The sequence below is a fragment of the Gorilla gorilla genome, chromosome 9 (genome assembly GCF_029281585.2).
Source record: "Gorilla gorilla gorilla isolate KB3781 chromosome 9, NHGRI_mGorGor1-v2.1_pri, whole genome shotgun sequence".
In the NCBI taxonomy this organism is placed as follows: Eukaryota; Metazoa; Chordata; class Mammalia; order Primates; family Hominidae; genus Gorilla; species Gorilla gorilla.
In genome coordinates this window covers 21,018,806-21,045,690 of record NC_073233.2, presented here as the reverse complement: position 1 = coordinate 21,045,690, position 26,885 = coordinate 21,018,806, and the positions used below count along the sequence as shown (strand labels likewise).

At 40.3% G+C, this 26,885-nt stretch overlaps 2 protein-coding genes across 3 annotated transcripts in view; one reads left to right on the top strand and one right to left on the bottom strand.

Moving 5' to 3' along the window:
* The window catches only part of PDE3B (phosphodiesterase 3B), a 220,183-nt gene extending 217,843 nt beyond the window's left edge, over positions 1 to 2,340 (bottom strand). Inside the window, exon 1 of one of the 2 annotated variants that reach the window (XM_004050742.5) lies at positions 969 to 2,340. In XM_004050742.5, the coding sequence (XP_004050790.5) occupies positions 969 to 1,946 (978 nt within the window). In that variant the 5' untranslated portion in view covers positions 1,947 to 2,340. The remainder of the gene's footprint in view (positions 1 to 968) is intronic. The other variant, XM_055355866.2, reaches the window with a different exon arrangement.
* A 5-nt stretch (positions 2,341 to 2,345) lies between these two features.
* The window catches only part of PSMA1 (proteasome 20S subunit alpha 1), a 133,083-nt gene continuing 108,543 nt past the window's right edge, over positions 2,346 to 26,885 (top strand). The window contains exon 1 of the mRNA XM_019036944.4: positions 2,346 to 2,567. The gene's annotated coding sequence lies outside the window, so the exon portion shown is untranslated. The remainder of the gene's footprint in view (positions 2,568 to 26,885) is intronic.

Below are 26,885 nucleotides of genomic sequence, written 5' to 3'. Positions count from 1 at the left end.
GACATGTGAAGCTGTGTTACCTCTATATGCCTAGATTTCTCATCTCTAGAGGTTAATGGCACCAGCCAAACACCGTTCTTGTGAGGATTTGAGACAGTATGTGTAAAATGTTTTGCACTTCATAAATGCTCAATAATAGTAACTATACTTATTAAGTTTCTTGGTGATGTAGAACAGGTAGATTTTCCAATACTATATAAAGATGTAAACTCATTTGCTAATGATTTCAATCCCTTTAAAAAAAACCAAAAATATGTAAACCTATCGTGAAAAAATGGAAATGCTTTTGGCATCTTTCCAGGAATTACCAAGTTTAAAGTTTAAACTGTTAAAACAGTCTCCTAATTATGCAACAAATACAAAGAACATTGAATTAATCTGTAAAATATTATATTCACCTATACTGCTGTCTTTTCATCTAAATTACTCTCATTTGCAAAGCTCATGTCTTGTAACGATAAAATCTCAGATTTTTCCTCTCGATTTTCAATAACGAAACCACACTGATTAAAACTATAGATGTATCCTCTCATTCTAAAGGCTGTATGTTATCTTTGGGTAGGCATCATTATAACAGCAAACAGATAAATGGCACCAAAAAGACACACATCAGAGGATGCCAAAAGCGGGAGTAGTCAATCTATTCAACCACAAATGATTCACCTCATTCTTCTGCGAACTCATCTATTGCATATACAGTCCTTAGAAAGTGCCATGTGATTAGCGGGCTATTTGATTTCTATTCAATGACAAAAGCTACTTGCTTCTGCATTTTTAAAAGGCTTCCTGTATTTTAAGAATCCTTTCCAGAATAAAACATTATTTCCTACCCCCCCCCCCCGCCCGCAACACACCCTTTTTCTCTTCTGAAAGTTAACATGCTTTGAAATAAGCGAATTCAACTCGGAAACTGCAGCGGTAAACCCGAACCCGCTCGCGTCCCAGACCTCGCCTTCCAGCTAACATACCTGTTCTCTGGAAATACAAGGCAACGACGGTCTCCTGAATATTTTGCAACTGCCATAGTAACTGGCTGCAGTTTCTCCTAACGACACGCAGCTGGACCTCCTCCGGGGTCGGATCACAGGCACTTTTTCTTCGGCGGCACTGGACAGCCGAGGATGAAGAGGCGCTTCCCTGATTTGAAAGAAGTGATCCAACCCCAGGGCCAGCAGGCAGCCAGCGCCCCCCACCAGGCCGGAGAGCAGCGGCCTGAGGGCGGAGGGCAGCGACCCGAGGCTGGTGAAGGAGACCCACCAGACGAAGCTGGCCAGGAGCAGCACCAGAATGCAGTGCCGGAGCCGCAGCGGGTGCGCGAGCGTCAGCAGCAGCCCTACGCAGCTCAGCACCAGCAGCAACCTGCCCGCTGCCGCCTCCGGGGGCGTGTGCGGGGCCGCGGACCCTGCGTCGCCATCCCCCCAAGGCCAAGACCACCACTGCCACACCAAGAAGTCCCCCAGGTAACAGCAGGCGGGCAGCGCCAGCAGCCACCAGGAGCCGCAGCTCCGGCCCGGGCCGGGTCCCCGCTTGGTCCGAGTGAGGAAGCAGGTGAGGAAGAAGAAGGCACAGGCGATGCTGAAGAGGGGGCTCAGGCTGTGCGAACACACGCTCAGCAGCGTCCGCAGCCAGGCGGCCCCGGCAGCCCAGCTCTCGGGTTCCGCGCCCAGCAGCAGGGCGAGGACAAAGGCAGCCAGGGCGCCCAGCGAGAGGCGCGCCCGGCAGAAGGGGGAGCCGCGCCGCGGCTGCTGGGGAGAGGCCGGCGGCGGCCGCAGCTCCACGTTGCAGAAGCGGCAGAGGTGGAAGAAGAAGCCGCGCGGAGGGTCCTGCCGCAAGGGGCTCACGCAGCTTTTCACGTAGCCGTTCCTCAGACTCTCGGGGGGCGAGCCGGCCCCGTCCGGCGGCTGCAGGGACCGCATGGCTTTGGCGTCTCGCTCGTCCCTCCTCATGGCTGGGGCCGGGGGTGGCCACGGGACTCAGCACACCCCGCTCGTACCGTAGCGGCCGCTCGCGCTCCCAGACCCCAACCCCCGCGTTCGGGGCGCCCCCTGGTTCGCAACCCGTCAGGGCTGCGCCGGCCGCCACGGCCCGGGGTCCCCACCGCGCGGACTGAGGAGCGGCGGAGTCCGGGACATGCTGGCTGAGGAGAGGGGCGGAAGGGGCTTCTCTCCAGGACCAGTTTGGCTGCCGCCTCCTTTTCCCTCGGGCACCTCTCGGGACTGGAAACTCGGTGTCGCCTCCCAGCTCCGCTGGCTGCAACAGTTACCTCACGGCCCCAGCCTGGTCCGTTGGGCGCGCGAGCGGCGGGCGGGCGCTCCTCCCCCGCGGCTGCCCCGGCCGGGCGCGCGCCCAGCGCGCGCTCGCGACTTGTCCCGCCGCCACCCGCGCCGCGGCCGCCCAACAGGGACGCGAGCCGGGACCCCGCCGACCCAGCGTGCCCAGGCCGAGGAAAGCGCGGCGGCGGCAGTCCGAAGACCCACCGGGACTGAAAGAGAAGGACGAGGTCATCTTCGGACGGGAGGGGCAAGCCCGCCATCCTGGGACCCCAGGCGTGCAGGTTCTCTTTGAGGGTAAGTCACGGACACCCAGCCAGAATCCCACAGGTCACTACTGGGGTCTTCGGGAAAGAGGGCGTTTGTGGTCCCCAAGGGGTGTGCTTAGTGGGGATGCTGAGCTAAGGGTGGGAGGGGAGGGGCGCTGTCTCTAACCTTAGCCCCTTTCAGGGTGGGTCTTCAGACTGTGACCAGTTGAGAGCCAGCCACCACCAAGGCCATGGCGAAGAAACCCTAATCTCTGTGGCTAGATCTAGCCTCAGAAGCAGCGTGGATTCTTGGGCCACGCAGCAGGCCCAGGATCCTTGCAGTGGCTCTTAGGGAGGAACGTGCACGTGGAGTGCAATCTAGGAGCACTCCACGTGCACGTTCTTGAGTGTTGCTCAAGAACCATCTTCACAGGCGAAGAACTAACGTCTCGCCTTCCATTTTGTACCCTTGTCATACATACCTGCCGGTTCACAACTTGTATCCCCTTCCACACAGCACAGATTTGCTGTCGCAATTGGTCTTTGCAAATTGAAGGCTTTTTCACTGTAACAGCACTTTCTAGATGGGGGAGCGGAGAGAACTAGGAATCCTCTCCAAGACCACTCCCCAGTTTGGATCAGCAGGCCTTGAAGGAAGCCGAATAAGATGCTATCTGTGAAGTACTGGTGAAACTAGCAACATTAGGAAACACAGACCTGAAAGCGAGAAGAAAAGAACTTTGCTACACCAAAGGGACTGCTCTGGAATCTAACCAATCATAACTGCCTTAGAGAGTGAACTGTGTTTCCCTCCCTAAGCTCTCGCTTCAACCTCATGACCGGACTGCATTTCTCAAAGAGCTAATTCCACATTTTTCCAGGGAGATGAGAAACCTTACTGTGTGGTAAATCCCACAAACAGGCCCATTTTTCACCAATTAATCTCTGCCCACAGTCATGACCTAAAACAGACCATTTTCGTATATGGTCATAGTTCACATGCATAGCAAAAGGCACTGAGAAATTAGCACAAGAATTTAACCAAAATGAAAAAGTTCCAGAATTCCCTTTCCTTTGCTTTTCCTTTTCTAATGTATTACCCAAATGCTTGTCCTAAAAGATAAAAATTCAGAAGGTCGTTTTATCCCCATGACAATTGAAAGAAAAAAAATGCTCATTTCAGCAAAACTCAGCAAATGTATTTTTTATATGATGCGCATAGAACTCATTACCACCAGTTGAAGATTAAAGTAAAAAACAACGGATACATTTTGAGTTTGTACAGAAGGGCGTGACAAAACTAGCACCAGCATTATTGAAATTCCCATTATAAATTCCATAGGAAATAATAAATTGATTTGAAAATTAGAACAAATTCAGATTAAAAGGTGTGTGTGTGTGCATGTGTGTGTATGTGTGTGGGCATTTAATCTGAAGTTGTCATCTAAAGTAGAATTGGCACGTGATCATGGAAACGGTAGGGAGTAGAAATCCAGTTTTGTGAGTTTTTGTCTGGGCCTAGCCATTCATACTCTGCCATTAAGCAATCCTATAACTTTTACTGGCCTTGTTCTTCTCAAATGTGAAATGAAGCAATTAATTTAGATAACCTTTGAAATCCTTTCTAGTCTTAAAAAGCTCTGATTTCTGTATGCCAAAAATACATAGGCATCCTTAAGACTCACCTTTCAGGTTGCCAATAATATAATAAGAGCAAGAGCCAAGAGCAACCTTTTATATTATTTATACTACCAAACTAAACCAAACTCTCAGTGTTGACAAGTAAAAATAAAGGGATTGTGTCAAATGACTGTTTTCTGAAAAATAAAATCCAAAGCCCTCTTCACAAAATCGTCTTCTCGATTCTCTAGCCGCCTTTTAGCTGTCATTCAGGTTTTTACAAGCCCAACTCTTTCAATAACCCATAGTCGGAGTGCATCCCTCTGAAGGCCAACCTAGCACCTGAGAGAATTCTAAAATAAAGTGTAAGGACGTGACCAAAGACCATCAGAAGTTTACTTAACTAAAAATATGCACAAAAAGAATGAGCTAGCTATGTTTATAGCAACTCCCTTCTCTGTTTACAGTCTTTGTCAAAGATTATTACTAGGCCACATTTCTTAGAGGTCAGATTATTTAATTATTCCCTTGCCAAACTTAAACAACCAATAAAATTACTTAGTTCTTTAGGTTCAAGAATTTATGACCATTATCTGTCATGAAAAACTGAAGTCACAGTATACCTTTGACTTTCCCCAGCGCTCTACCCCAGCCTTATTTTACCTGACTTTGCCTTCCCTCACGTCTTTTTTTTTTTTTTAATTATTATTATACTTTAAGTTCTGGGATACATGTGCAGAACGTACAGGTTTGTTACATAGGTATACACGTGACGTGGTGGTTTGCTGCACCCATCAAGCCGTCATCTACATTAGGTGCCTTCCCTCACGTTTTGACCCATCATCTCTCCACTCCTTAGTGGATCTCTCCACTCTCCTGGTTTACCATGACATGGGATCCTGGCTCTTACCACCCTGCTCCCAAGTCATTTTAGGACAATGCAAGCCCCTGGGTATTTCTTTTTTTCTAATTTCTCAGGATAAAGTTGTCTGACACATTTTACATATCAAAGACACTCAGAAATAGGCAGTAAATTAACCAGTATCATTGAGATTCCAAATTTATAAAACTAGAGTCATCCCTGAAGATACATGCAAAACCTTATAAGGTTTTTCAAAGAATTAAATAATTAACATTTACAACCTTATATTTAAAAACAAAAATGGACAAGGTTTTCTCTAGCATAGAAAGGATCATTGTTTTCTGTGTGCAGTAGCAACTCTGTTGCCCAAGTATGTTAACAATACCTATGTTCCTTCCAGCTAATACTCATCTCAGAATCTGAGCCTCATTTTGACTCATTCTTTTAGTTCCTTTCAACAAGTAGCTATTTAGTGCCCACTATATGCCGAGATTTGTACTAAATGCTATTTAGAACATTTTTTAAAACTATAACAGTTCCTTCAGAGTTTTCTCAGAGCTGCAGCTTTATCTGGGAGATAGAATGTCTGCACATAGACTATTAAATAGCACAAAAGAATAAATATGTGATTAAGAACTGTTGAGAACAATGTGTTAGGACTATTAAAAAAGAAGAAAATCATTTTCTTCTAGGGTACCCCCACTGTGTAATTGTTTCAGCTTGTTCTCAGTTTCTCATTCTTCTAGTTCCATTTCTCTCTCTTACAGTCTTCCTTCTTTCTCTCCCCAGCATCTGTCCAGATGGTTGTCTTCTGATCTCTCTCCTCTTTGCCCCGACCTCTGTCTTTCATCTCTGTATTATATTCCCTAACTTCTTTTACTTCTCCTACGTACCATCCCCCCTCTACCAGCATTTAATCTATCTCCATTAATGAATGCATTCATTCATTCAGTATTTATTATGTGCCCGGTGTGCTGGACACTGTGCTAGATGACAAAGATATAATGGTGAAGATGTGGTTCCTTAGTCTAATGAAAGCAAGACAGTAAGAAGACTATTACAGCCCGTTGTAACAGCAGCTGTGATACAGAGGTAATAATCCTCAGTGTACTCTGGGATCTCAGGAGCCCAGACTACAGTAGGAGTAGCAGGTAAGGAGTAATGCTCTGGAGGACTCAGAGAAAGTGATTTCTAGGCTTGATATTAAAAGGTGAATATAAGTTACCTAAGTAAAGTAAGGAGAAAAGATAATCTGGGCAAAGGAAGCAAGCAGTGCAAAAATCTGGAGGAATGCAGCTATAGTGCATTTGGATAACTCAAGTATCCTATGGCTTAAGTGTAAGGTATGATGGGACTACAGAGATGGTGTGGCCCTACTAATGGAACTGGAGTTTGTTATTATTTGTTACATAAAGGTTTATGTTCTGTTACCATATTTGCTTATTTACATGGCTAGCTCTGCAATATATTCTTCAAACAAGAATTCTCTCTTATTCAATCTTAGCTCAATCTTCATGCCTATAGGAAGTACTTAGCCTACAGCAAGTCCTCAGAATTTTTCAAGTGTGTTGATATTTCTCAAAACTATTTTAATAAATCAGACTTTAACTGTATTTCCTTTGATTTTTGGCTTTATTAGTCAATGAATTTTAATAGAAAACTTTTAAAATAGAATATAATAGAAAAAACTTTTCATATTGTGATTTAAAAATATTTTTCTTAACATTCATTTGCACCAAATCACTAAAAGAACCCTTTTTCCTAGATTTACAAAAACAAAATTACACATATGTTTATGTCGTATTTCACTTTCAACATAAAATAAATGTTTCAGAGATGTGTGGGTCATTTTTTATTTTAACTCAAGTGACAGTACCTGAATTCTTTGGCTGTGAAAGCATACATTCTAGTACTTTTAAGAATTTTCCCAAGTTTTCAGAGCAACAATTGTATCTCTGACACAAATTTACTATTATACTTTTAAAATATAACAATTGGTAAAAGTATTAAATCTATAACGATTACCCAGAAATTTCCTGGATTTTTTATTATAAATCTAAAACCTGAACCTTGAACAATAAACAGCAATGCAGACTCTTTCCAAGTTTTCTTGTTCCCTCCCTAGACAAGCAGGAGTTTCTTCAGCTCTGGCTATCCCAGCAGATCTGAAGGATCACAGCCACGACGGTGGCAGCCTACCGTTGACACTGAACTTGTGGTTAATTGTGGAGTTCTGCCACAAAACCACCTCACTACCACAAACTGGATACTTGCCCAGGAAAGTGACAAACTGCCAGGCCAAGCAATCTACAGGAGGCAGCAAAAGCAAACTGCCTTTTCCCCCAGAAAGCAGTCATTTCTGGATTCCAAATGGAGCCAACAAGCAGAGCGCACCAAAAAAATAAATAAATAAATAAATAAAATATATATATATATATATATATAGAGAGAGAGAGAGAGAGAGAGAGAGAGAGGTGTTTCTCCACTAAGCCTACTTAAAATGTATTCATGCAGTTTTGCAAGAGGAGCTCAAAAGGATTCATCTAGTTCATTAGCATCATCAAAAAGTGTAAGACTATTCTTTTCTTAAAAAATTTTTATTAAGCATGGAATTAGAAATAAATTACAGTTATATTACTATTAACTGCTAAGTGAAACACCTACATATTATCATTGCAAATAGGAGTAAATAATGTGACTTCGTGTGTGTTACTAAGCTGCGCACAGCAGCACAGCAGCTCTGGGAACTTCATTTGAAAGGCCAGGCAGCATGATGTGAAGGAAGGAAACTTTAGCGTCATTCTGATCTAGTTACCATTTGTAGCTACATGACCTTGGAGGTTACTTAAAGTCTCATGTTACCTACCTCATCTGTGAAATGGGGATAACAATGTCTACCTCTTAAAGAGTTGCTATGGATTAAATTAAATTACACGTGTAAGGTAACTAACAATGAGTAGATGCTTAGTAAATGTAAATTAGTTTATTTTTCTTACATCTATCCTTTTCCTTACCCTCCCACATCCCTTCAGGACTTCACAGGACTCTGTTAATTCTGAGTTTTTCCAAGGAAACCTCCAGATTATATTGTCTGTTCAACTCTTTTTAAGCCTTACTTTCAATATTATTTTATTCAACTAAGTCTGCCTTTTTACTATACAATCAAGTAAATAAATTAGCTCGCTTTCATCAAAAAGCAAATGCTACAGGGATGTTAATGCCTCTGTTCTAATTACTATAAATGCAGAAATGTTTTATATATTAAATTTTAAGGAATGCATACATAATATTATCTTAATTTCATGGCCCTACATATCTTAGATCTAATTCTGCAGAAAAGATGTTGATTTACGGCCTATATGTTGTAACATGGAGAAACAGAAAAAAAAAATTAAGCCGTAACCAATTTCATTCCTATTAGCATTAAACATAGGGAAGACAAAAAAAGATTTATGTTTGCAAATGTATTCATTTATTCAGCATGTACTTGATGCTACTCAGATACTAAAGGTACAAATATGAATAAGATACGGTCCCTGCCCTCAGTTTGGTAAAAGAGAAAATAAGTAAACAAATGCAGTACAGTGCAAAATGCTCTAACAGAGTTCTTACCAGGTACAGTGATAGGACATGGAGTAGTTTATGGTTGAAGAGATACTAACCTAGGTATTGAAGAACAGGAGCTTCCCAGGTGGACAAGGAGGAGGGAGAGTATCCCATACAAAGAACAGTATTGCAAAGCCATGGAGGCATGAGATATCATGGGCATTTCTGGAACTTTAAACAGATTGGTATGATTTGTTGGGGAGGGAAGATGGGAATGGAAAAATGAGACTGGATAGATAGGTGGAAGCCAAATCATGAGAATCCCTATGGCCATTCTGAGAAACCTGGACTTTATTCTGTAGGTGGTAAGGAACTGTTAAGCTTTAAAGGAGGGAGAAGCCATGATCAATTTTTATTGTATTTAATTGTTTTTCAAAACCCAATGCTGGTATTGAATGAAGGTTAGTTTGAAAGAATGTAAGACCAAAGCTAGGAAAATCATTTAAGAAACCATTATAATTGGCCAAATAAAAGATAAACTTCTGTAAGGCAATGGCAGTAGTACCATTTGGAAAGGAAGAATTAATTGAATTAATAACAGCTATAAAACTTTCTGATCAGTTCCATAGAATTGGAATGTGCAGAAAAGGAGACTGTGAAGAGGGTTCCTCAGGTCTTGCCTAGGTGACTAGAATATCTTGAAACCATTGAACAGGATAAGAAGTACTAGAGGAATAATTGAGAGTAAAGATTATGGATTTCCTTTTGAACAGATTGAATCCAAGTGGGAATGTTTCTTGGCCATTGGATGTATGAGTCTGAAGCTCAAGAAAACAATCTGGGCTAGAGGTATAGATTGGAAGCCTGTAGTACATATGGAGAAGTGGAACCCTGGGAGAAAAAGAGATATCCCCTATGAGAGTATATAGTGTGAGAAGAGAAGAGGATTTGTTTTTGAACTCAGGAATACAAACATGTAAGGGACAAGGAACTAAAGAATTGCTCAAAAGAATGACTGAAAAGGAAGTAGCAAAGCTAGAAAGATAATCAGACAGGAGTGGTGTCACAAACCAAAATGAGGAAGTTTCCAGAAGGGGGACAAAAAAGCATAAAATACCACATTCTAAAAAGATGAGGACAGGAAAGTAACCACGGGTGTCAATGAAACCTGACAATGACAAGTTTCGTTGTCAACCTTATGTGGAACAGTTGCCACAGTTGGGGCAGAAGCCAGATTGCAGTGGATTGAGGAATGAATTAACACTTATTTTGACATTAAGAAAAGAGAGTTTCATTCTAGAAAGTTTAGCCAGGAAAAAGCTTTACCTTTAGTTTCATCATTATTTTGTTAGTTTTAGTGTAAAAAGAAAATTTGAGTAGTTTATTGATACAATATAAAGTACACATATACCAACTTTTCTCCTGTGTAAAAAAAAATAAGTTTAAAATAATGGATTCCCCTTAATGGTATACTACCTACAGTCTTCCCTACGTTTCTAGAAATACATATGATAAACCCACGCTTATTTTGTATTCATAGTGGTATCCTACAAATAAGAGAGTAAAAAATATGACAGTGAGGCTACAGATTCTATATAATAGAGAAACAAATATAAATGTCTAGCATAGCTCTTAGAGGTTAAAATAACTAAACAGTTATTATCTGGCTTCAATGAGTCATACAATCTTATTCTGCTTTTTTTCTCGTACCCCTTTGAAGTCAGTGAGAAATCTCCCTTTTGAAAAGATTCAGATGGTAAGATCATTGAAATGATCTTGTTCAACATTCTTAGTTTAAAATCACTATATTTTTACCAGCTCCAGAAATAATAAACAACTACATCTACTAATGAAAAGCAAAATAAAGACTTGTGCATTTACAGAATTTTTTTAATGTCTAGTCAGATAATTCAAGCAAAAGCAAGAGTATTTTGTGTCATTTTCCTGCTAAATAACCAGGATTAACTGCAGCGCTCCAGTTCTTAACCTAACATCAATCTTCACTAGAATTATGCTTGGACTGTTCCCAGTGACAACTCTCTAGCATGGTCTGGTGCTTTGGTAACTATATTAAATGTAAGTGCAAACTGTGAAAAATAACAAGAACCCTTATATAAATTCAAGATTTTAATGCTGTATTTTGGGATGTGTAATCATGTTTGAAAGGATCACTAACATCCACTCTAACATGAACAACACTTTAGACAAATCAAAACTATGGCTCTTTAACCAGTAAACTTCATGGCTATGGCTGATTTTATTCCTTAGAGACCCTCCTTTTTACAGGTGAAACGGTTTACATCAGATTTCCTCTCATTATAGCCTCTCAAATGTTGTCCAGACCAGCAAGCCACTCTCTTTAAACAAATACCAGCCAACCAGGAAACCATGAGGTTTTATTGTGCTATAAAATAGACCAGACATTTCTAAACCTTCATAGGAATGAACCTGACTAAATCTTTACTAAAAATGGTTTCAAAATAAACTGTGGGCTCCAAGTTTCTCTAACAATCAAAATTTCTTCATCCTTCATCAATCTCACTCTCAAGCTCTTTACTCTTCCAGAGGTACACATTGCAGTAAGTTTCTCTGGCCACATGTTCATAATAATAACTAAAGGCTCCAGTTCTGTTTACTTATTGGGATATAAGAATGAAGGGATATATTAGCTTCATTCCCTGCATACATTCACATTTGTCAAAATTCTGTTTCAAATTTTCTTGTATACTACCAGCCCCTAAAACATAAGCTACTACTTCTTGTATCATGGGCATAGAAAGCCTGAATTTTGGCTATGCACGGTGGCTCATGCCTGTAATCCCACACTTCAGAAGGCTGAGTTAGGAGAGTAACTTGAGGCCAGGAGTTCAAGACCAGCCTGGGCAACATAGTGAAACCCTGTCTCTACAAAAATCACTTAAAAAAAAAAAAAAAGCCTAAATTTTATGAAGAATTAAGTGGAATCTTCGCCTTCAAAAAAACATATCCCCTTTGATTCCATTCAGCAAATATTTATTAATTTAAGCCCTGTCCTAGGTACCCTCGAAAAGTGTGTGTTGCATGCATTTGTGTGTTGCGTGTATGTGTACAAGTGTTGGGATAGAATCAGTTGTAAATGGTCAGTGGGGAACAAGACATACCCAAATAACTGTAATACAAAATGGAATATCCTGAAACAGCAGTCCCAACCTTTTTGGCACCAACAACTGGTTTTGTGGAAGACAATTTTCCACAGACCGGGGGGGATGATTTCGGGATGAAACTATTCCATCTCAGATCATCAGGCATTAGATGGAGCATGCAACCTAGATCCCTTGCATGCGCAGTTCACAAAAGGATTCATGTTCCTATGAGAATCTAATGTTTCTGCTGATCTGACAGGAGGTGGAGCTCAGGCGGTAAGGCTCACTCATCTGCCACTCACCTCCTGTTGTGCAGCCTGGTTCCTAACAGGCCATGGACCAGTACCAGTGTGGGGGTTGAGGATCCCTGTCCTAAAAGATAGCCAAATTGCAATGAGGATCAGGAAGGGTGACATAAAGTAGATGAGATTTAAAATCTGTCTTAAAGGATGGGTAGGATTTAGATATAAGAGAGGATGGCATTGCAAGGAAGAAAAAAGGCATAAAAATGAAAGTGTTCATGAAATCATTGTTTTATCAGAATATAAAGTATGAGAATGATAACAATAAAAATATTATGAAGCAACTACAGCATGTGAGGTCCTCTAAGCCTCTTACTCTCATCCTCACAACAATCTGCCAGTAGAAATAATAATCCTCATTTTTACAACACATGGGACAATTGAGATTAAGTAATTTGTAGGGCAGAAAGATTAAGTAATTTGTCAAAGATTACACATCTAGTAGTTGGTGGAGCCAGGATTTGAACCCAGGCCATGGAACTCCAAAGCTCTATGTGCTTTCCGTTATAACAGTAATTGTTAAACTTTGGTACACAAGAACCATCCAGATAACTTTTACCCAGATGATAAAAATGCAGTTGCTGAATGCTAACCCCAGAGATTCTGATTCATTAAACCCGAGATGGGACTGAGGAATCTGCATTTCTACCAAGCACCTCAAGTAACCCTGAGGCAGGAGGTCTAGGAACCACATTATCCTGAGGTAGACCAGCATAGTTTCGAATAGACCCTGGAATGGATTTGAACATACTTAATGATGAGTGTTATGGATGAAATTGTGTTCATTCAAAATTTGAATGTTGAAACCCTAACCCCCATGTGTCTGTATTAGGAAATGGGGCCTTTAAAGAGGTAATTAAGGTTAAATTAAGTCCTAATGGTGGGGCACTAATCCAATATGACTGATGTCCTTATAAGAAGAGGAAGAGACACCAGGGATGGAGAAAAAAAACTTATGAAGACACAGCAAGAAGGGGGCTATCTGAAAGCTAAGGAGAGAAGCCTCGGAAGAAACCAACCCTGTCAGCACCTTGATCTTGAACTTCTAGACTTTCTAGCCTCCAGAACTGTGATAAAATAAAGTTCTGTTGTTTAAGCCACCCAATCTATGGTGTTTTGTTATGGAAGCCCTAGTAGAGTAATACAGTGAGTTAAATTAACTTCCTGCTTATCCTAAGCTATTTACATCTGTCATATATCAGGAGCTGTCCTAAAGAAGATCCCTAATTATCATCGCTATCATAAAAATTCACATTTATATGTCATTTTATAATTTACAAAGCCTTTTCACATGCTCTGTTACACTTGAACTTTGCAACAGCCTACAGGGTAACCGAAACTCAATAAGGCAATAGGACTTGCCCAGGTTTCTTACAAGTTGTAGAGCTGAGTTCAGGTCTCCTTACTCCAAATCTTATGCTGATTTTTTCTACACCAGACATCACACACTTCATGATGTGCATGTACACACATCATGAAGTATGATTAATATATAAGAGACCCATCTAAGGATATGTCTTTCTTTAGCTCTAGAGAGTAAATACCTTTACTTGATTTTCTAGTTATGTAAGATACGGTTTCAAGAATTTAAGAGATGTGCCAAAATGGTAATAGCATAGATAAGATAAGAATAGGTACAAGATTCCTAATGTTCAGTTCTCTTTTCAAACAATTGACTAGGCAGTAACAAAATGGTCTCATTTATATGAATTAAGATTATGCTTTTGCTCCTTCAGGGCATACACTTTTGAGTGATTTTCTAGTAGTGTTTTGCTCAAATGCCAAGTGTTATAAATTTGTAGACTGCCAGATTGTACAAAAGATTATCACTTAAGTAATAATAAAAACTGTAAATAGGGAAAAAAAAAGTGACAGAACAGTTAGAGATAGAGGAAGTGATTCCTTTACTTTCATTTTATTTTCCAGCACTTCCTCTTTAAGTTAGCAAAAATAACGTTTTTTGAATTGGCATTTGCAGAAAACAGTTCATAGAACACAGTCAACGTTGTATACTACATTTCTGTAGATCCAGTACAGGAGGTAGATTCTAAGTCTGTCTTCTTCATACCCTACCATTTTATTGTTAGCTAAGGTCTTATTCCCTGGTGGCACTGTGTTAGTTTGTATCCTCTGAGAAACAAATGCCAAAACAGAATTAGACATGCAAGTGACTTATTGTGGAAAATGCCTATGAAAGATAAATGGAAGATAGCCAGAGGAAGTGGAGAGAGCCTTCAGACTGTGATGCAAGTCTCACAATAGGGAAAGTGGGGAAAGGAAGGAGGAGTAGGTAGAAAGAGCCTTATACTACAGCATCATTCTAAGAAAGTGTCAACCAGGCCAATGTGAGGTCCTCAAGCCAAAGTCTCCTGTTAAAAGGAGTCCCTCATCTCACAGGAATGGGCCTACATTATACCCTTGCTGTTACTGACTAGGAGAAGCCCAAAAGAAGTATTGCCTCAGTACTGAAACGGGTGGATCCAGAAGAGTAAGGGTCCAGTAGTCAATTATGTTCCCTATAGCAGAAGATTTGAGTGATAAATTTTCTTTTTTGAGACGTAGTTTCACTCTTTTTGCCCAGGCTGGAGTGCAGTGGCACGATCTCGGCTCACTGCAACCTTTGCCTCCCGGGTTCAAGTGATTCTCCTACCTCAGCCTCCCAAGTAGCTAGGATTACAAGCACACACCACCACACCCAGCTAATTTTGTATTTTTGGTAAAGATAGGGTTTCACCATGTTGGCCAGACTGGTCTCAAACTCCTGACTTCAGGTGATCTGCCTGCCTTGGCCTTCCAAAATGCTGGGATTACAGGCATGAGTTACCACGCCCAGGCTGAATGACAAATTTTCTTGATTGCCACAGTCCACCTCTTTCTCTGGACAGATCTGCTTCTCTATGCAAATTTAGGGAACACATCCTCCATGTTTCCTATGGGCTTTTCTTCCTGAGGGAAAACTTAGAAGGAAGTTAGTGAGATGAACTGGAGCCCCATTGCTGCAGTTGGGCTTGAAACTGCAACAAGGTACTTAACCTCTCCCACCTCTATTATCCATTCCAAGTCCTCTCAACCCTCAGCTATCACCTTGGCAAGTAATGGTAGCTTACCTTGTGGTGTGACCCAAACCTTCATTCCTGATGGGTCTGAGCTCTTGGCAGTCATACCCTTTTCAAGTCAGGGTCGTTGTACATGTCCTTTCACAGCTACAGTGGGCCAAAGGAGTACCAGCAGGCTTCCAAGTAGATGACATAGGAGTTGCATACATATTCCTATCCTTATTGTCTATAAGCAGCACTACCTTCTCCCAATAATCAGGGTTGATTACCCCTGCCAAGATGTGACCCTATTCTTGCCTGCAGGTCTCTGGACATGAGGTGTCCAAACTGCCCTGGCAGTATCTATAACATATAGTTCAATGAGACACTCACTGTCCCCTGGCAAGAGTGCACTCCCTCTCGGGACCTCCAGCCCTGCAGAGCCGAGAGTTGCACATATGGGGAGCCCAAAATCCCCCAGTGAGAGTTATTGGGAGTGATGGTAGATGGGGCTAGTCCTGATTACACCCATCGATGGCCATTGTGTTCCTCCTGCTGATGACATGGTACCATATAGAGGTCTCTGAGTTAGCTCAGATCCCCATGTCATCTACCACAGTTGCAACAGCATCCCTTTCCCAGTTGGTACAGTTGGCTAAAATGGGGCTAGAGGAAAGGGTTCCCATACGACCAGTTAAAGGAAGAAGAATAATCCTGAGCTTTTCTCTGCAAAGGATGGCACTGCCTCCTTTGAGAGTGTTGCTTCTGAGCTGACGTTTCAGCTGTGCCTTTAGATAGCTGTTCCAGTGTTCTGTGAAGTTGGCTACTTCTAAATGATTTTGTTGTAGAAGATATAGCTAGAGCTCCCATGGTCATGAGTTCAATCCTGCATCTCCTTTACTGTGAAATGGGTCACCTGTTCAAATGTTTTTTGTGTGGTATTCTATACCCATAGATCAGACATTCTTTAAGCCCCTGGATTATGGTGCTGGCTAAGGTACTACAATCAGGAAAGACAAGCCTGTACCCAGAATAGGTGAAAACAACCCTCTAGCCCTTATAGTTGACTTACCACCAAGTGACCAGTTGGTCTCATTAATAAATAGTGATATAACAGCATTGATCTCTGTTGCTGATAGGTTGGATATTCAGAAGCAGCAGAAGCTAGGTCAGCTTTGGTGATGGGAGGTCCATGCTCCTGGGCCCATGCATAGCCTGCCTCTGGCACCATGGCCACTTTTTTCTTATGCCAAAATGTCAGTTTCAGGGTAGCCAACAACAAAGACTGGCTTATATAAACTGGTCTGCTTATTATATCTGCTTCACTGTTCACAGTCTCTTCCATGGTAGATGCTTTCTATTGGGCCATAATATGTCACACTAAACTCTTCATGTTTACCTGCATACCTCTACCCCAGAACTCCTTCTCTAAAATCTTTCAATTATTTTCTTTCCAGGCCCCTGACCAGACAGCCAGGCCATTGGCTATTTCCCAAGTCTATATATACTGGGCCACTTCTCATTCCACAAGAAGTCAATGACTAGGTGCACTTTTTACAGATCCACGCACTGGGAAGATTTTCCCTCTCCACTGTCTTTCAAGGCTATCCTTGAATGTAGTTGTAATGCAGCCATGGTCCATTTTGAGCTTGTACTCACATACAGAACAGACCCACTCAAAAATCAAGCTTAAGCTTTCCTTCTACTTCAGTTGGTCATACGGGGCCCCCATATGGCCATAGGAACAAGCTAGGGAAGGGTGTTATTTCAGCTGTTGTGAATGACATGCTGGTCTGAGCTACCTGTGCATGCAATTTGCCATGTCCTTTGTCCTTCTCAGGCTCAATCCTTGATGTAATTTTCCATATTAAAGTAGACTACTGCTGGACCTATACAGCCTTGTGATTTAACATATCCAGCAGAACCAAACTTGTAATGTGCAGTTCTAGGCCCATGGTCACTTTGTGCCCCATGGTGAAGCACTCTGCCTCTACCAGTCCCAGTAATTCACCAAGAGCTTTTTCTCAAAAGACGTATAATTCTATGCTACAAATGGCATAGCCTTGCCCCAGAATTCCAGGGCCCTACGTTGTTATTCTCCCAATGATACTTGCCATAAGACACTGCATGTTTTCCCACCACTGTCACCTACACCATGAGATGTGCTGGATTGTATGCCCCAAGTGGCAGCTCTGTTTGCAGTGCAGCCTGGACCTCTTCACTCAAAGCTGGCAACTTTCTATGTCACTCAATCTAGCAGTATTCATAGGTTTGGAATACGCTGCCTCCAGAACCCAAAGAGGCCTACCAGCCACTTCATTTCCTTCTTTGTGGTGGCACATGCAAGATGCAGCAATTTTCTTTTACTTTGAAGGGGATGTCCTGTCATGTTTATGACCATTCCTAAAACACTTCATTGAAGTTTCAAATCCCTGAATCTTCATAGGATTTATTTCCAACCCTCTGGAACACTGTGTCTTACCAAGGCCTTTAGCATACTAGTGCCTTCTTGCTCATTCTAAACAATCAGCATAATGTCATCAATGTAATGTATCAGACGAATGTTCAGGCAGTCCAGATTTCTTCAGAGTATATTATGACAGAAGGCAGGAACATTAACATAGCTCTAAGTCAAAAGTGTAATTGAAAATTATTATCTAACCCACAGGAATGTGAACTGTTTCTGATCCTCTCTTCTAATTGGAATAGAAAAGAATGTATTCATCATATCAGTTGCCACATACCATGTGCCTGAGACCTCATTAATCTGTTCTATTAATCACACAGTGTCCGGCAAAGCAGCTGCAATTGGGGCTACTAATTGCTTGACTCCGAACTCCTGAAAGTCTGCATAGGTACCCAGTCTTACATACTTTTCTGTCTAGAGCATCTAGGACCTAGCAGGTATTCTATACATATTTTATGAATAGATTAATAAATTGAGTATGACATTCAAGAAGATGCCTACTAACAGGTTGATTTAGCTGATGACCCTAGCTCATACGGTTATGAGGATTAAATGAGTTACTAAATGGAAAGTGTTTACAATAGTGTCTGGCACATAAAAAGCATTCAGTAAATCTTATCAATTGTATTTTTCCAGGCCGCAGAGAACCATCAGATATGATAGAGAGATTGACATTAAGCTAACTCCTTGACCATAAGTTTAAATGAAACATGAGAGACATGTGTTGGCCTTTAAAGTGAAAGAGTCTGCAATATTTTTCTGAGAATGTGAGGTTTACAAGGAAAACTCAAAAGAAAACTGATTGTAAAGCTGGAAAGAAAGAATTACTTATAGAAACAGACACTTTCATAGCTAGTGGAGAGAAAAAGGTGGTTACTATGTGCCAATTTATTACTAGCATTGCTATATTTAGGATAATTTTGAGGGCCAAATGTGGTGGCTCATGCCTGTAATCCCAGCACTTTAGGAGGCCAAAGTGGGAGGACAGCTTAAGCCCAGCAGTTTGAGACCAGCCTGGGCAACATAATGGGGCCCCATCTCTACAAAAAAAAACAAAACAAAACATTGAAAATTAGCTGGGGGTGGTGGCGCATGCCTGTAGTCCCAGCTACTCTGGAGGCTGAGCCCAAGAGGTTGAGGCTGCAGTGAGCTATGATGGTGCTACTGCACTCCAGCTGGGTGACAGAGGGGTCTCAAATTAAAAAAAAAGAAAAGAAAAGAAAGAAAGATAATTTCAGAAAAATCTCAAAGTTAAAATTTTTGACAAATGCTTTTTACTAATAAGGCAAAACATGATCTTAAAATGAATGAGTGCAATTATGCCCACTAGCCATTTCACAAAAATGGTGTTTTCCATTACCTAAATGACTATTTCCATATAAAAATTAATTAAAAGTACACTCACAGTTTTCATCTCTGACATAGGTCAATGTAACTGCTAATACAGGAAAACGAAAAGGTATAATAACAGGACATACACACCCCTACTCTTCATTAGAAAAAAAAAAGAATATTTTTTCTTGTATAATACTGTGATTTGAGAGGCCTTAAAGCTGCTATTCTCTGATATTAGCTTTGTGGTCAAATTTAAAATGATCTTGATAACTCTCAGGAAACCCCAAGTCTCATAAAACTTTCCCAACAATTTTCACAATGAGAGCTGTGAAATAATTTCAGGGTCTCTAGGAAAGAATCCACACTTGCTACTTTTAAGAAAGCTAGGAAGTGGGTTGTTGGACAAGATCTAAACATGAATTCTTTCATCTACAAAAAAAGTTGAGCCATTATGAAGAATTTCCAGTGGCCACTCTGTTATCAATATCTCACAACTAGGTCTAGACGACCTCAAAACTTGGGAAATTGCTTTGCTGCTCTATTGCCAGTATCTCTGTCTTTACAGAGCCTTCCAGAATAGAATCATTAGATTGAATTTATTCCTCCAGTAAGTCAGTTGCTTATTAGCACTTTTAACATCCAGATGGTTTGAGACAAAGGCTAAACCAGGGATAATTCCCAAGTATAAACAGTGGAAACTCTCTTTTGCTGAGGGACTCTAGTCTACTGGGCTATGGGCCAGGGCATGGGTTTCTTTTGCAACATCCCAACACTGCTGTGGCCTTTTCTATAACCCTTGCAAGTGAAGTCACCTGAAAAGCCAAGAGTTAAACTGGCTGTACAGTCTGAACTGTGAAGTTTGGAAATAAATTCAAATGGACCAATAGCCTGGATCTGTTTCATGAATAAACAGAGGAGTTCAGGCTTAGGACCCTATAAAGTTAAGTCAATATTAGTTATAGAGGAAATCCTGTTTGTTCTTCTTCTGTTGTAATTGTCTTTTTAAAAAGAACTCAGGTAGAGCTTTGGGGTATGTTATAATGCTCAAAACATCCTTTAAACATACACATACACATACAGACACACACACACGCACACACACATGAGTGTTTATAACCAAGAAGAAAGCAAATCACTGTTATCCTTACTGTTAGGTACACGAGAATTAAAAGTGTTTGCTCAATATCCTTAAAAAATACAACTTAAAATGCCCTAACTTATGAAATGGGAAATACTTATCTAGGTTCTGATGCCATATAGTCACCTTATCATGATTATTACAATAAAGATAAGTAAGTGATTGCTATTAAAGCCCTTTAGTTATGCTGATTTGGCACAAATTTTTCCCAGTACTCATCACCTAGAAATTACACGTAACAAGGTCTGAGTAATCCAGTGTTTAAACTTTGAGGGTACTAAGAGAGTGATTTCTAACCTCTTTGAAATTATGACACCCTATTTTGCCCGTTAGACATCACAACTCTTGCTCCTGTTATACTGTCCCCACACACTAAAGGAAAACAATTAATCTATTATATGATATAAAAAACACTTAAATGAATTTAAATTAATCTTAATTTCTTCAGGCTTTTACTTGTTTTTCTTTATAATTACCTCTTCTTTGAAGCTGAGTCACCCTAGGTTTAAACCAGAATTAACCTCTCCTCTTCGTGTATTCTTTTAGCTCTTTATGTGGTATAAATCTATATTACAGATTTTTTTTTGAGACAGGATCTCTCTCTGTCACCCAGGTTGGAGTTCAGTGGCACTATCTCAACCCACTGAAGCCTCGATCTCCTGGCTCCCCTACTTCAGTTTCCCAAGTAGCTGGGACCATAGGTGTGCACCACCACACTCAGCTAATTTTTTTTATTTTTGTAGAGGCAAGTTTTCGCCATGTTGCCCGGGCTGGTCTTGAACTCCTGAGCTCAAGCAATCTGCTTGCCTCCGCCTCCCAAAGTGCTGGGATCACAGGCGTGAGCTGCCATGCCCAGCCTATATTACAGTATTTTAAAATCATATTTTTGTTGATTAATTTTAAGTCTTTCCCCCTGGCTTAAATGTAAGGGCCATGTTTATTCATCTTTTTCCAGAATTTCTAGCACAGTGCTTAATACAAAGGGAGATTCAGTACATGCTAGATGAAGGAATAATGAATGAATGCACAATGGCTGTGGAGGCAGAAATATACCAGCATGTCAAAAATATCAACCCAAGAATTATTATTCTAGTAGCTTAAAGATATGCCTGTATAAGATCATCTGTTACAGAACTTAAATCCAGTGAGAAAATGGATGCAAAAATACTTTATAAACTGTAAAATCATACACAAATGTGAGCAAATGTCACCGTTACTTACTGTTTAGTATCCTTCAGGGAATAGTTTCTGAATTTGTGAATCAAACTTTGAAAAACAGAATGAACTTAACTCATTGGAATAGTAGGACCATGAAAGGAATAATAAGTGGAAGCCAGTTAACAACAAGTTGTCATTTGTCTATAATGTAATGCAGTAGGAGTTCAGTTTTGGAAAACCAGGCCTTGGTGACGTCTTTAAAATACTAATTTTTGTGTCCTGGTTTATAAATGACCATTCCTTTAGATGCTTAGGATTTGGATAATTCCATATAGTATTCCCAGAAATATGTGTTACCAGGTACAAAACATACAGGCTTGATTGTTCAAGGAAACATGTATTACATTTGGATAACTCTACTGAGAGGCTAAAATAACTGATTCATTTTTGAAGTGACCATTGATAGTAAACTTCAGCAGTTCTAGAAGAGGCAATAAACATATCAGGGCAATTTGACAGGCTACTGTGGTTCAAACAGATGTTAGTGGTAGCCAAAGTTCACAAATTATGTCAATGAAGCTGGATTCCATTAAGTCAATCAGTAACTAAGGAAATAGTTAATTGAGATACAATCACAAGCTAGAAAAGCAGGATAAATTAAAGAAGTAAGAGGAATAATCACATTTCTCAATAATCACATGCTATCAGACAGCAGAATCTAATGTCTGGAAGATAAAGCAGGCAGATTTCAAAAATGGAAAAGGAGGCCATAGGCTAGAGCATGAGTAATTCCATAAAAGCGGTCAAATGGGAATCTTTCTGAAAAGCAAATGATGTCCTCACAGAAGGAAATTGCCTAAAAACTACTAGAACATAGTTTCTATGCTACAAACACAATCTGGCCAAAGTCACCAGCTAGTAAGTTGCAAAATGGATTTTCAAAACCAGGTTGACACCAAAGCCCATGTCCTCCACACTGTACTTCTCTCTCCTAGGCAAGGAATAATCAAGGTATGTGCCAAGCTCCCAGGCTATGTTGTTCCTTACACCTCTCCTGATTCCAGTTTCAGTAAAGCCATGAGTCACAGCAGCAGTAACAGTAAGAAGCTTTCAGCTTGTCCAGCTCACTTGTTAACCCCATATATATATACACACACACATGTGTATATATATATACGTATATATACGTGTATATATACGTATATATATACGTATATATACGTGTGTATATATACGTATATATATACGTATATATATACGTATATATATGTGTATATATACATATATATACGTATATATATACGTATACGTATATATGTATATATACGTATATATGTATACGTATATATGTATATATACGTATATATGTATACGTATATATATACATATATATATACGTATATATATATTTCAAAAAAAAAGGACAGTAAAGAGGCTGAAGATGAACTCAAACCAAGTAGCTGATTTTCTGAAGCAGCTAACCTATTTCTGAGCTAACAGTCTTAGTGTGTGTTAAATTCTTACTTCTGTATTCTCTCAGAATTAGAGAGAAATGTCTATTCATTCTTTCATTTAACAAGCAATTATTGAGTGCTTACCCTATGCCAGTTACTGGAGAAACAGAGATTAATAGAAAAAGATTTCTGCTGTTAAGAATCACATAGTTGAGGAAGGAAGGGGGAAGTAGAAACAGACAAGCAAATGATTATAGTACAATGTAGCATTGATATTGAGAACTAAAAAAAGAAATTAACAGTAATAAATATAGGGATGCTACATTGGGGGAAATATCCCTTCCCAATTTTTGGTGTTTCCTTCCAGATGGAGAAGATTCCACTAGTGTGGTATTCCCTAAACTTTGTCCACCCCTCAACTCTTTCCTTCCCAGAGAAGGAGAAATTACTTAATCTGATTGATTAGTATGAAAAAAGAAAGTGGGCATGCAACACAAGCCCCTTATTTTCTCCCTCCACACCCACTCTCAGCAGGCAGCCTGAAAAGAAGATAACTTCTGTTCTTCCATGCCCTGTGTTTTTCACAGACTGGCTTCATGTAAGGAAGCCTAGAGAAGTCCAGCACTGTCTGTGACTAGGGGTTCACTATTAGGAATCCCTTTTGTTCATAGATACAAACCACATTCTCCACCGTCAGTTTAATCTGTACTAAATGTGTTATTTCTCAAGAGGCAATATAATGTAGTGGTTAGGTGAATAGACTCTGGAGCCAAACTGGTTCATACCCTGGGTTTGCTACTTAATAATAGCCATGAGACTTTGGGTCAGTTGCTTAACCTCCCTGGGGCTTCAATTTCTCCACCTACAAAATAGGGCTAATAGTATCTACTCACAGGATGATGTGAGGATTAAGTGAGTTAACATATCTAAAGCACATAGAACAGTGCCTGTTACAAAATAACTTCTCCAGAAGTTTGAGCTATCATTACTATTATTATTATTTTAACCTTTATCTATTGTAATCTTATTTCTCAATTTGTTGAAAACTCAAGCAGGAAAAAGTGTTATTAATATTTATTGGGATCTGATCGGGCACAGTGGTTCACACCTGTAGTCTTAGCACTTTGGAAGGCCGAGGCGGGCAGATCATTTGGGTCAGGAGTTCGAGACCAGCCTAGCCAACATGGTGAGACCTCCATCCCTACTAAAAGTATAAAAATTGGCCAGGCATGGTGGTGCTTGCCTGTAATCACAGCTACTCAGAGGCTGAGGCACAAGAATAGCTTGAGCCTGGTAGGTGAAGGTTGCAGTGAGCCAAGATGGCACCATGCACTCCAGCCTGGGCGACGGAGCAAGACTCTGTCTCAAAAAAAAAAAAAAAAAAAAGAAAGAAACTGTATTGGGATCCTCCAACTCTCACCTCCAATAGTTAGGGAAGTTTAAGAAATCTTACACAGTTCTTACAGTCGTTGCCCTTTTGTTTATAGTTCTTGGCTCTTTACTGGATGAAATTTGGAAGATTGTATCAGTAGGTGCCAGATGCCAGGCCAAGCATCTCAGACTTCAGCCCAAATTGGTTTGAGGTTGTTGCCTCTGATTTCCATGGGTGAGGCAGGCAGGCAGCTCTTTACTTGATTCTCAAAGATTAATCCCATTTCCCTCAGGTTATCTGCACATTCCAGAGATCCCCTCTTGCTCTGGCCTCTGCGTGTCCTACTGTGGTCTTTGCAAAACCCTCCTAGGAAGAGAAGGCTCTTTCCCACCTAGTCACAATGATTCTTTCCCTGGATTCAGATCTGCCTTTCAGGAGTTCAATGAGGGAAACAAACAGGTAGGCTAAAACAATTGGAATACAATGTATTAAGTACAGTTAAAAAGAGATCTAAATGGTACCACAGAAGTAGACCAGTCAGGACAGGAAACAGATGGCATACTGAAAAGGAGTGATTAAAGAGAGTTTAATAAGGAATTTATTTACAAAGGTATAGGCAGTTAAGGATAGTGAAGCATCAACAGTGAAAATTGCTCCTACACCTAGGCCTGAAGAAACAAAGGGAAAGAGCTATTACCAAACTTCAGAAAGCAAGCTATAGGAGAGAGCTACCTCACAGGAACTCTGTTTCAGGTAATGCAGCCCCTGCCAATCCAAGGCCTGGAAGAGAGGGATGTAGGAAAATATTACAATTGTACTCTTCTGTCCTCTGAGTTTCTTTCAGGGCGTCCCACTGTTCAAATCTACCGGAAAGTCAGAGGACAAGGAAACCTGTTACTGTCATCCAAAGAGGTCAACGTCTGAGGACTCAGGGCAAGTAGAGAATGCTGGAGAGGGGATCTCAAGTGGCCAGCAAAGAACAACCCAGCACAGAAGTGAAGGGACTAACACTTTCTTAAGATTTCATAAAAGACCTTTTAAAGGAGGTTATATTTGAGATAGGCACTGAAGGATAAGTAGGGGTTTACCAAATAGAGAAGTGAATAAGACATTTTAGGCAAAAGGATAGCATTGTCAATATCTCATAGATATACAAAGGAACTTGCATGGGTTATATATTCAGACAAGCAATCCCATTTGGCAGAAGCACATGATGATTCTGGAGAGATGGGTCTGAAAAGAAAAGTTAAGATCAGATTATAAAGGCTCTTAAATGCCATGCTAAAATGACTGGACTTGATCCTGTAGGTAATGAGGATCCGCTCAGAAATTTTCAGAGAAAGAGAGTGACATGAGCATAGTTTAAGTTAAAAAAAGATCCCTCCAATGGCAGTGTAAAGGATGGACTAGAGTACTGAAAGACTAAAAGCAGGAAGATCATTTTGGGGATCTTTGCCATAGTCCAGGCAAGATAAAGGTGAATGGCACTAAAGCAGTGGCAGTGCTAAGCAAAGATTCTAGGCATTTTCTGAAGATTTAATGAACAGAACTGGATGACCTAGTAACTATGAGGAATGCAGAAAAAGGCAGGCTCTAGATGAGAATCAAATTTCTAGCTTGAGAAACTAGATCGATGGTGGTACTATTAATTAGGAGAGAAAATTCAAGCAGAATAGCTTTGTGTGAGACTGCATGGATTTCATCTTTCTGCGTACTGAGTTTATTATGCCTATGGATCACTAACAGAAATATCTAGTTGGCAATGAACAGTAGAAGGCCAGGCTCTGAAGAGAGATCTAGGAGCCAGATGTACAGTCTGGAGAAGACAATTCATTATTTGGGGTTTTTTTTTTCAGCTTATATGAAACATATTCACCAAATTTTTCTCAACCTCTGTAACAAAGGAAAAAATGTTACTCATTATATAATGAAATAAACCACAGAGTTGGAAATAAATCCACTGATGACACTTCTTACCAGGGGAGAGTTTTTCATCTGTTTGTTAATAATAGAAACTCCTAACTCAGAATTGCATGGTAGTTTAGGAGTATTTTTTAAAAAAACAAACAACCCTCAATTTTTAAAACTGAGTACTGTTTGCTTGTTATATTTAACACTTGGTTATTTTGTAAATAATATCCAAATTTTCCATAAAAGCTTCATTTTATTATTTAAACCCATATCCCGGTGACATGCAATTGTTCTTCAACTGAGACATTTGATAATACTGTGACAAGCAGAGTTCTTGTCTCATAGTAAGTTCAATATAAATATTTACTGGATGAGTGGATAGGTAGAAGGATAAATGAAAGCATCAAAGTGTGATAAAGTAATTTTGATATTGTTATAAATGTGATATTCATATATAAATGTATGAAAAACTGTAATCAAGAGAATTACAAATGGTCTACTTTTGTTTCATTTGTGGAAGATGCCAGAATTATTTAGACAACTGCCTGTTTCTCCTTTGTGTCCAGAGGCCTCAACCACCTTACTTAAAAAGAACTGAAATACTGTTCTTCCAGTTCTTTGCTGTATAAAATGAGCACAGGTATAGGGTTTCACTACTTTACTTCTTTTGTGTAATTTCCTACATAATTATTTTGAAATCTCAGAAATATAGTTCTGATTATCTGAAACCAATGGAACTAAAGGACAATGGAAGTCTGTCCTTAATACCACATAATGAGGCACAGTAGAACCAGTTGATTTTTGGCTGGGCACAGTGCTCACGCCTATAATCCCAGCACTTTGGGAGGCCGAGGTGGGCAGGTCACCTGAGGTCAGAAGTTTGAGATCAGACTGGCCAACATGGTGAAACCCCGTCTCTACTAAAAATACAAAAAATTTAGCTGGGCATGGTGGTGCACACCTGTAATCCCAGCTACTTGGGAATCTGAGACATGAGAATCACTTGAACCTGGGAGGCAGAGGTTGCAGTGAGCCAAGATGGTGC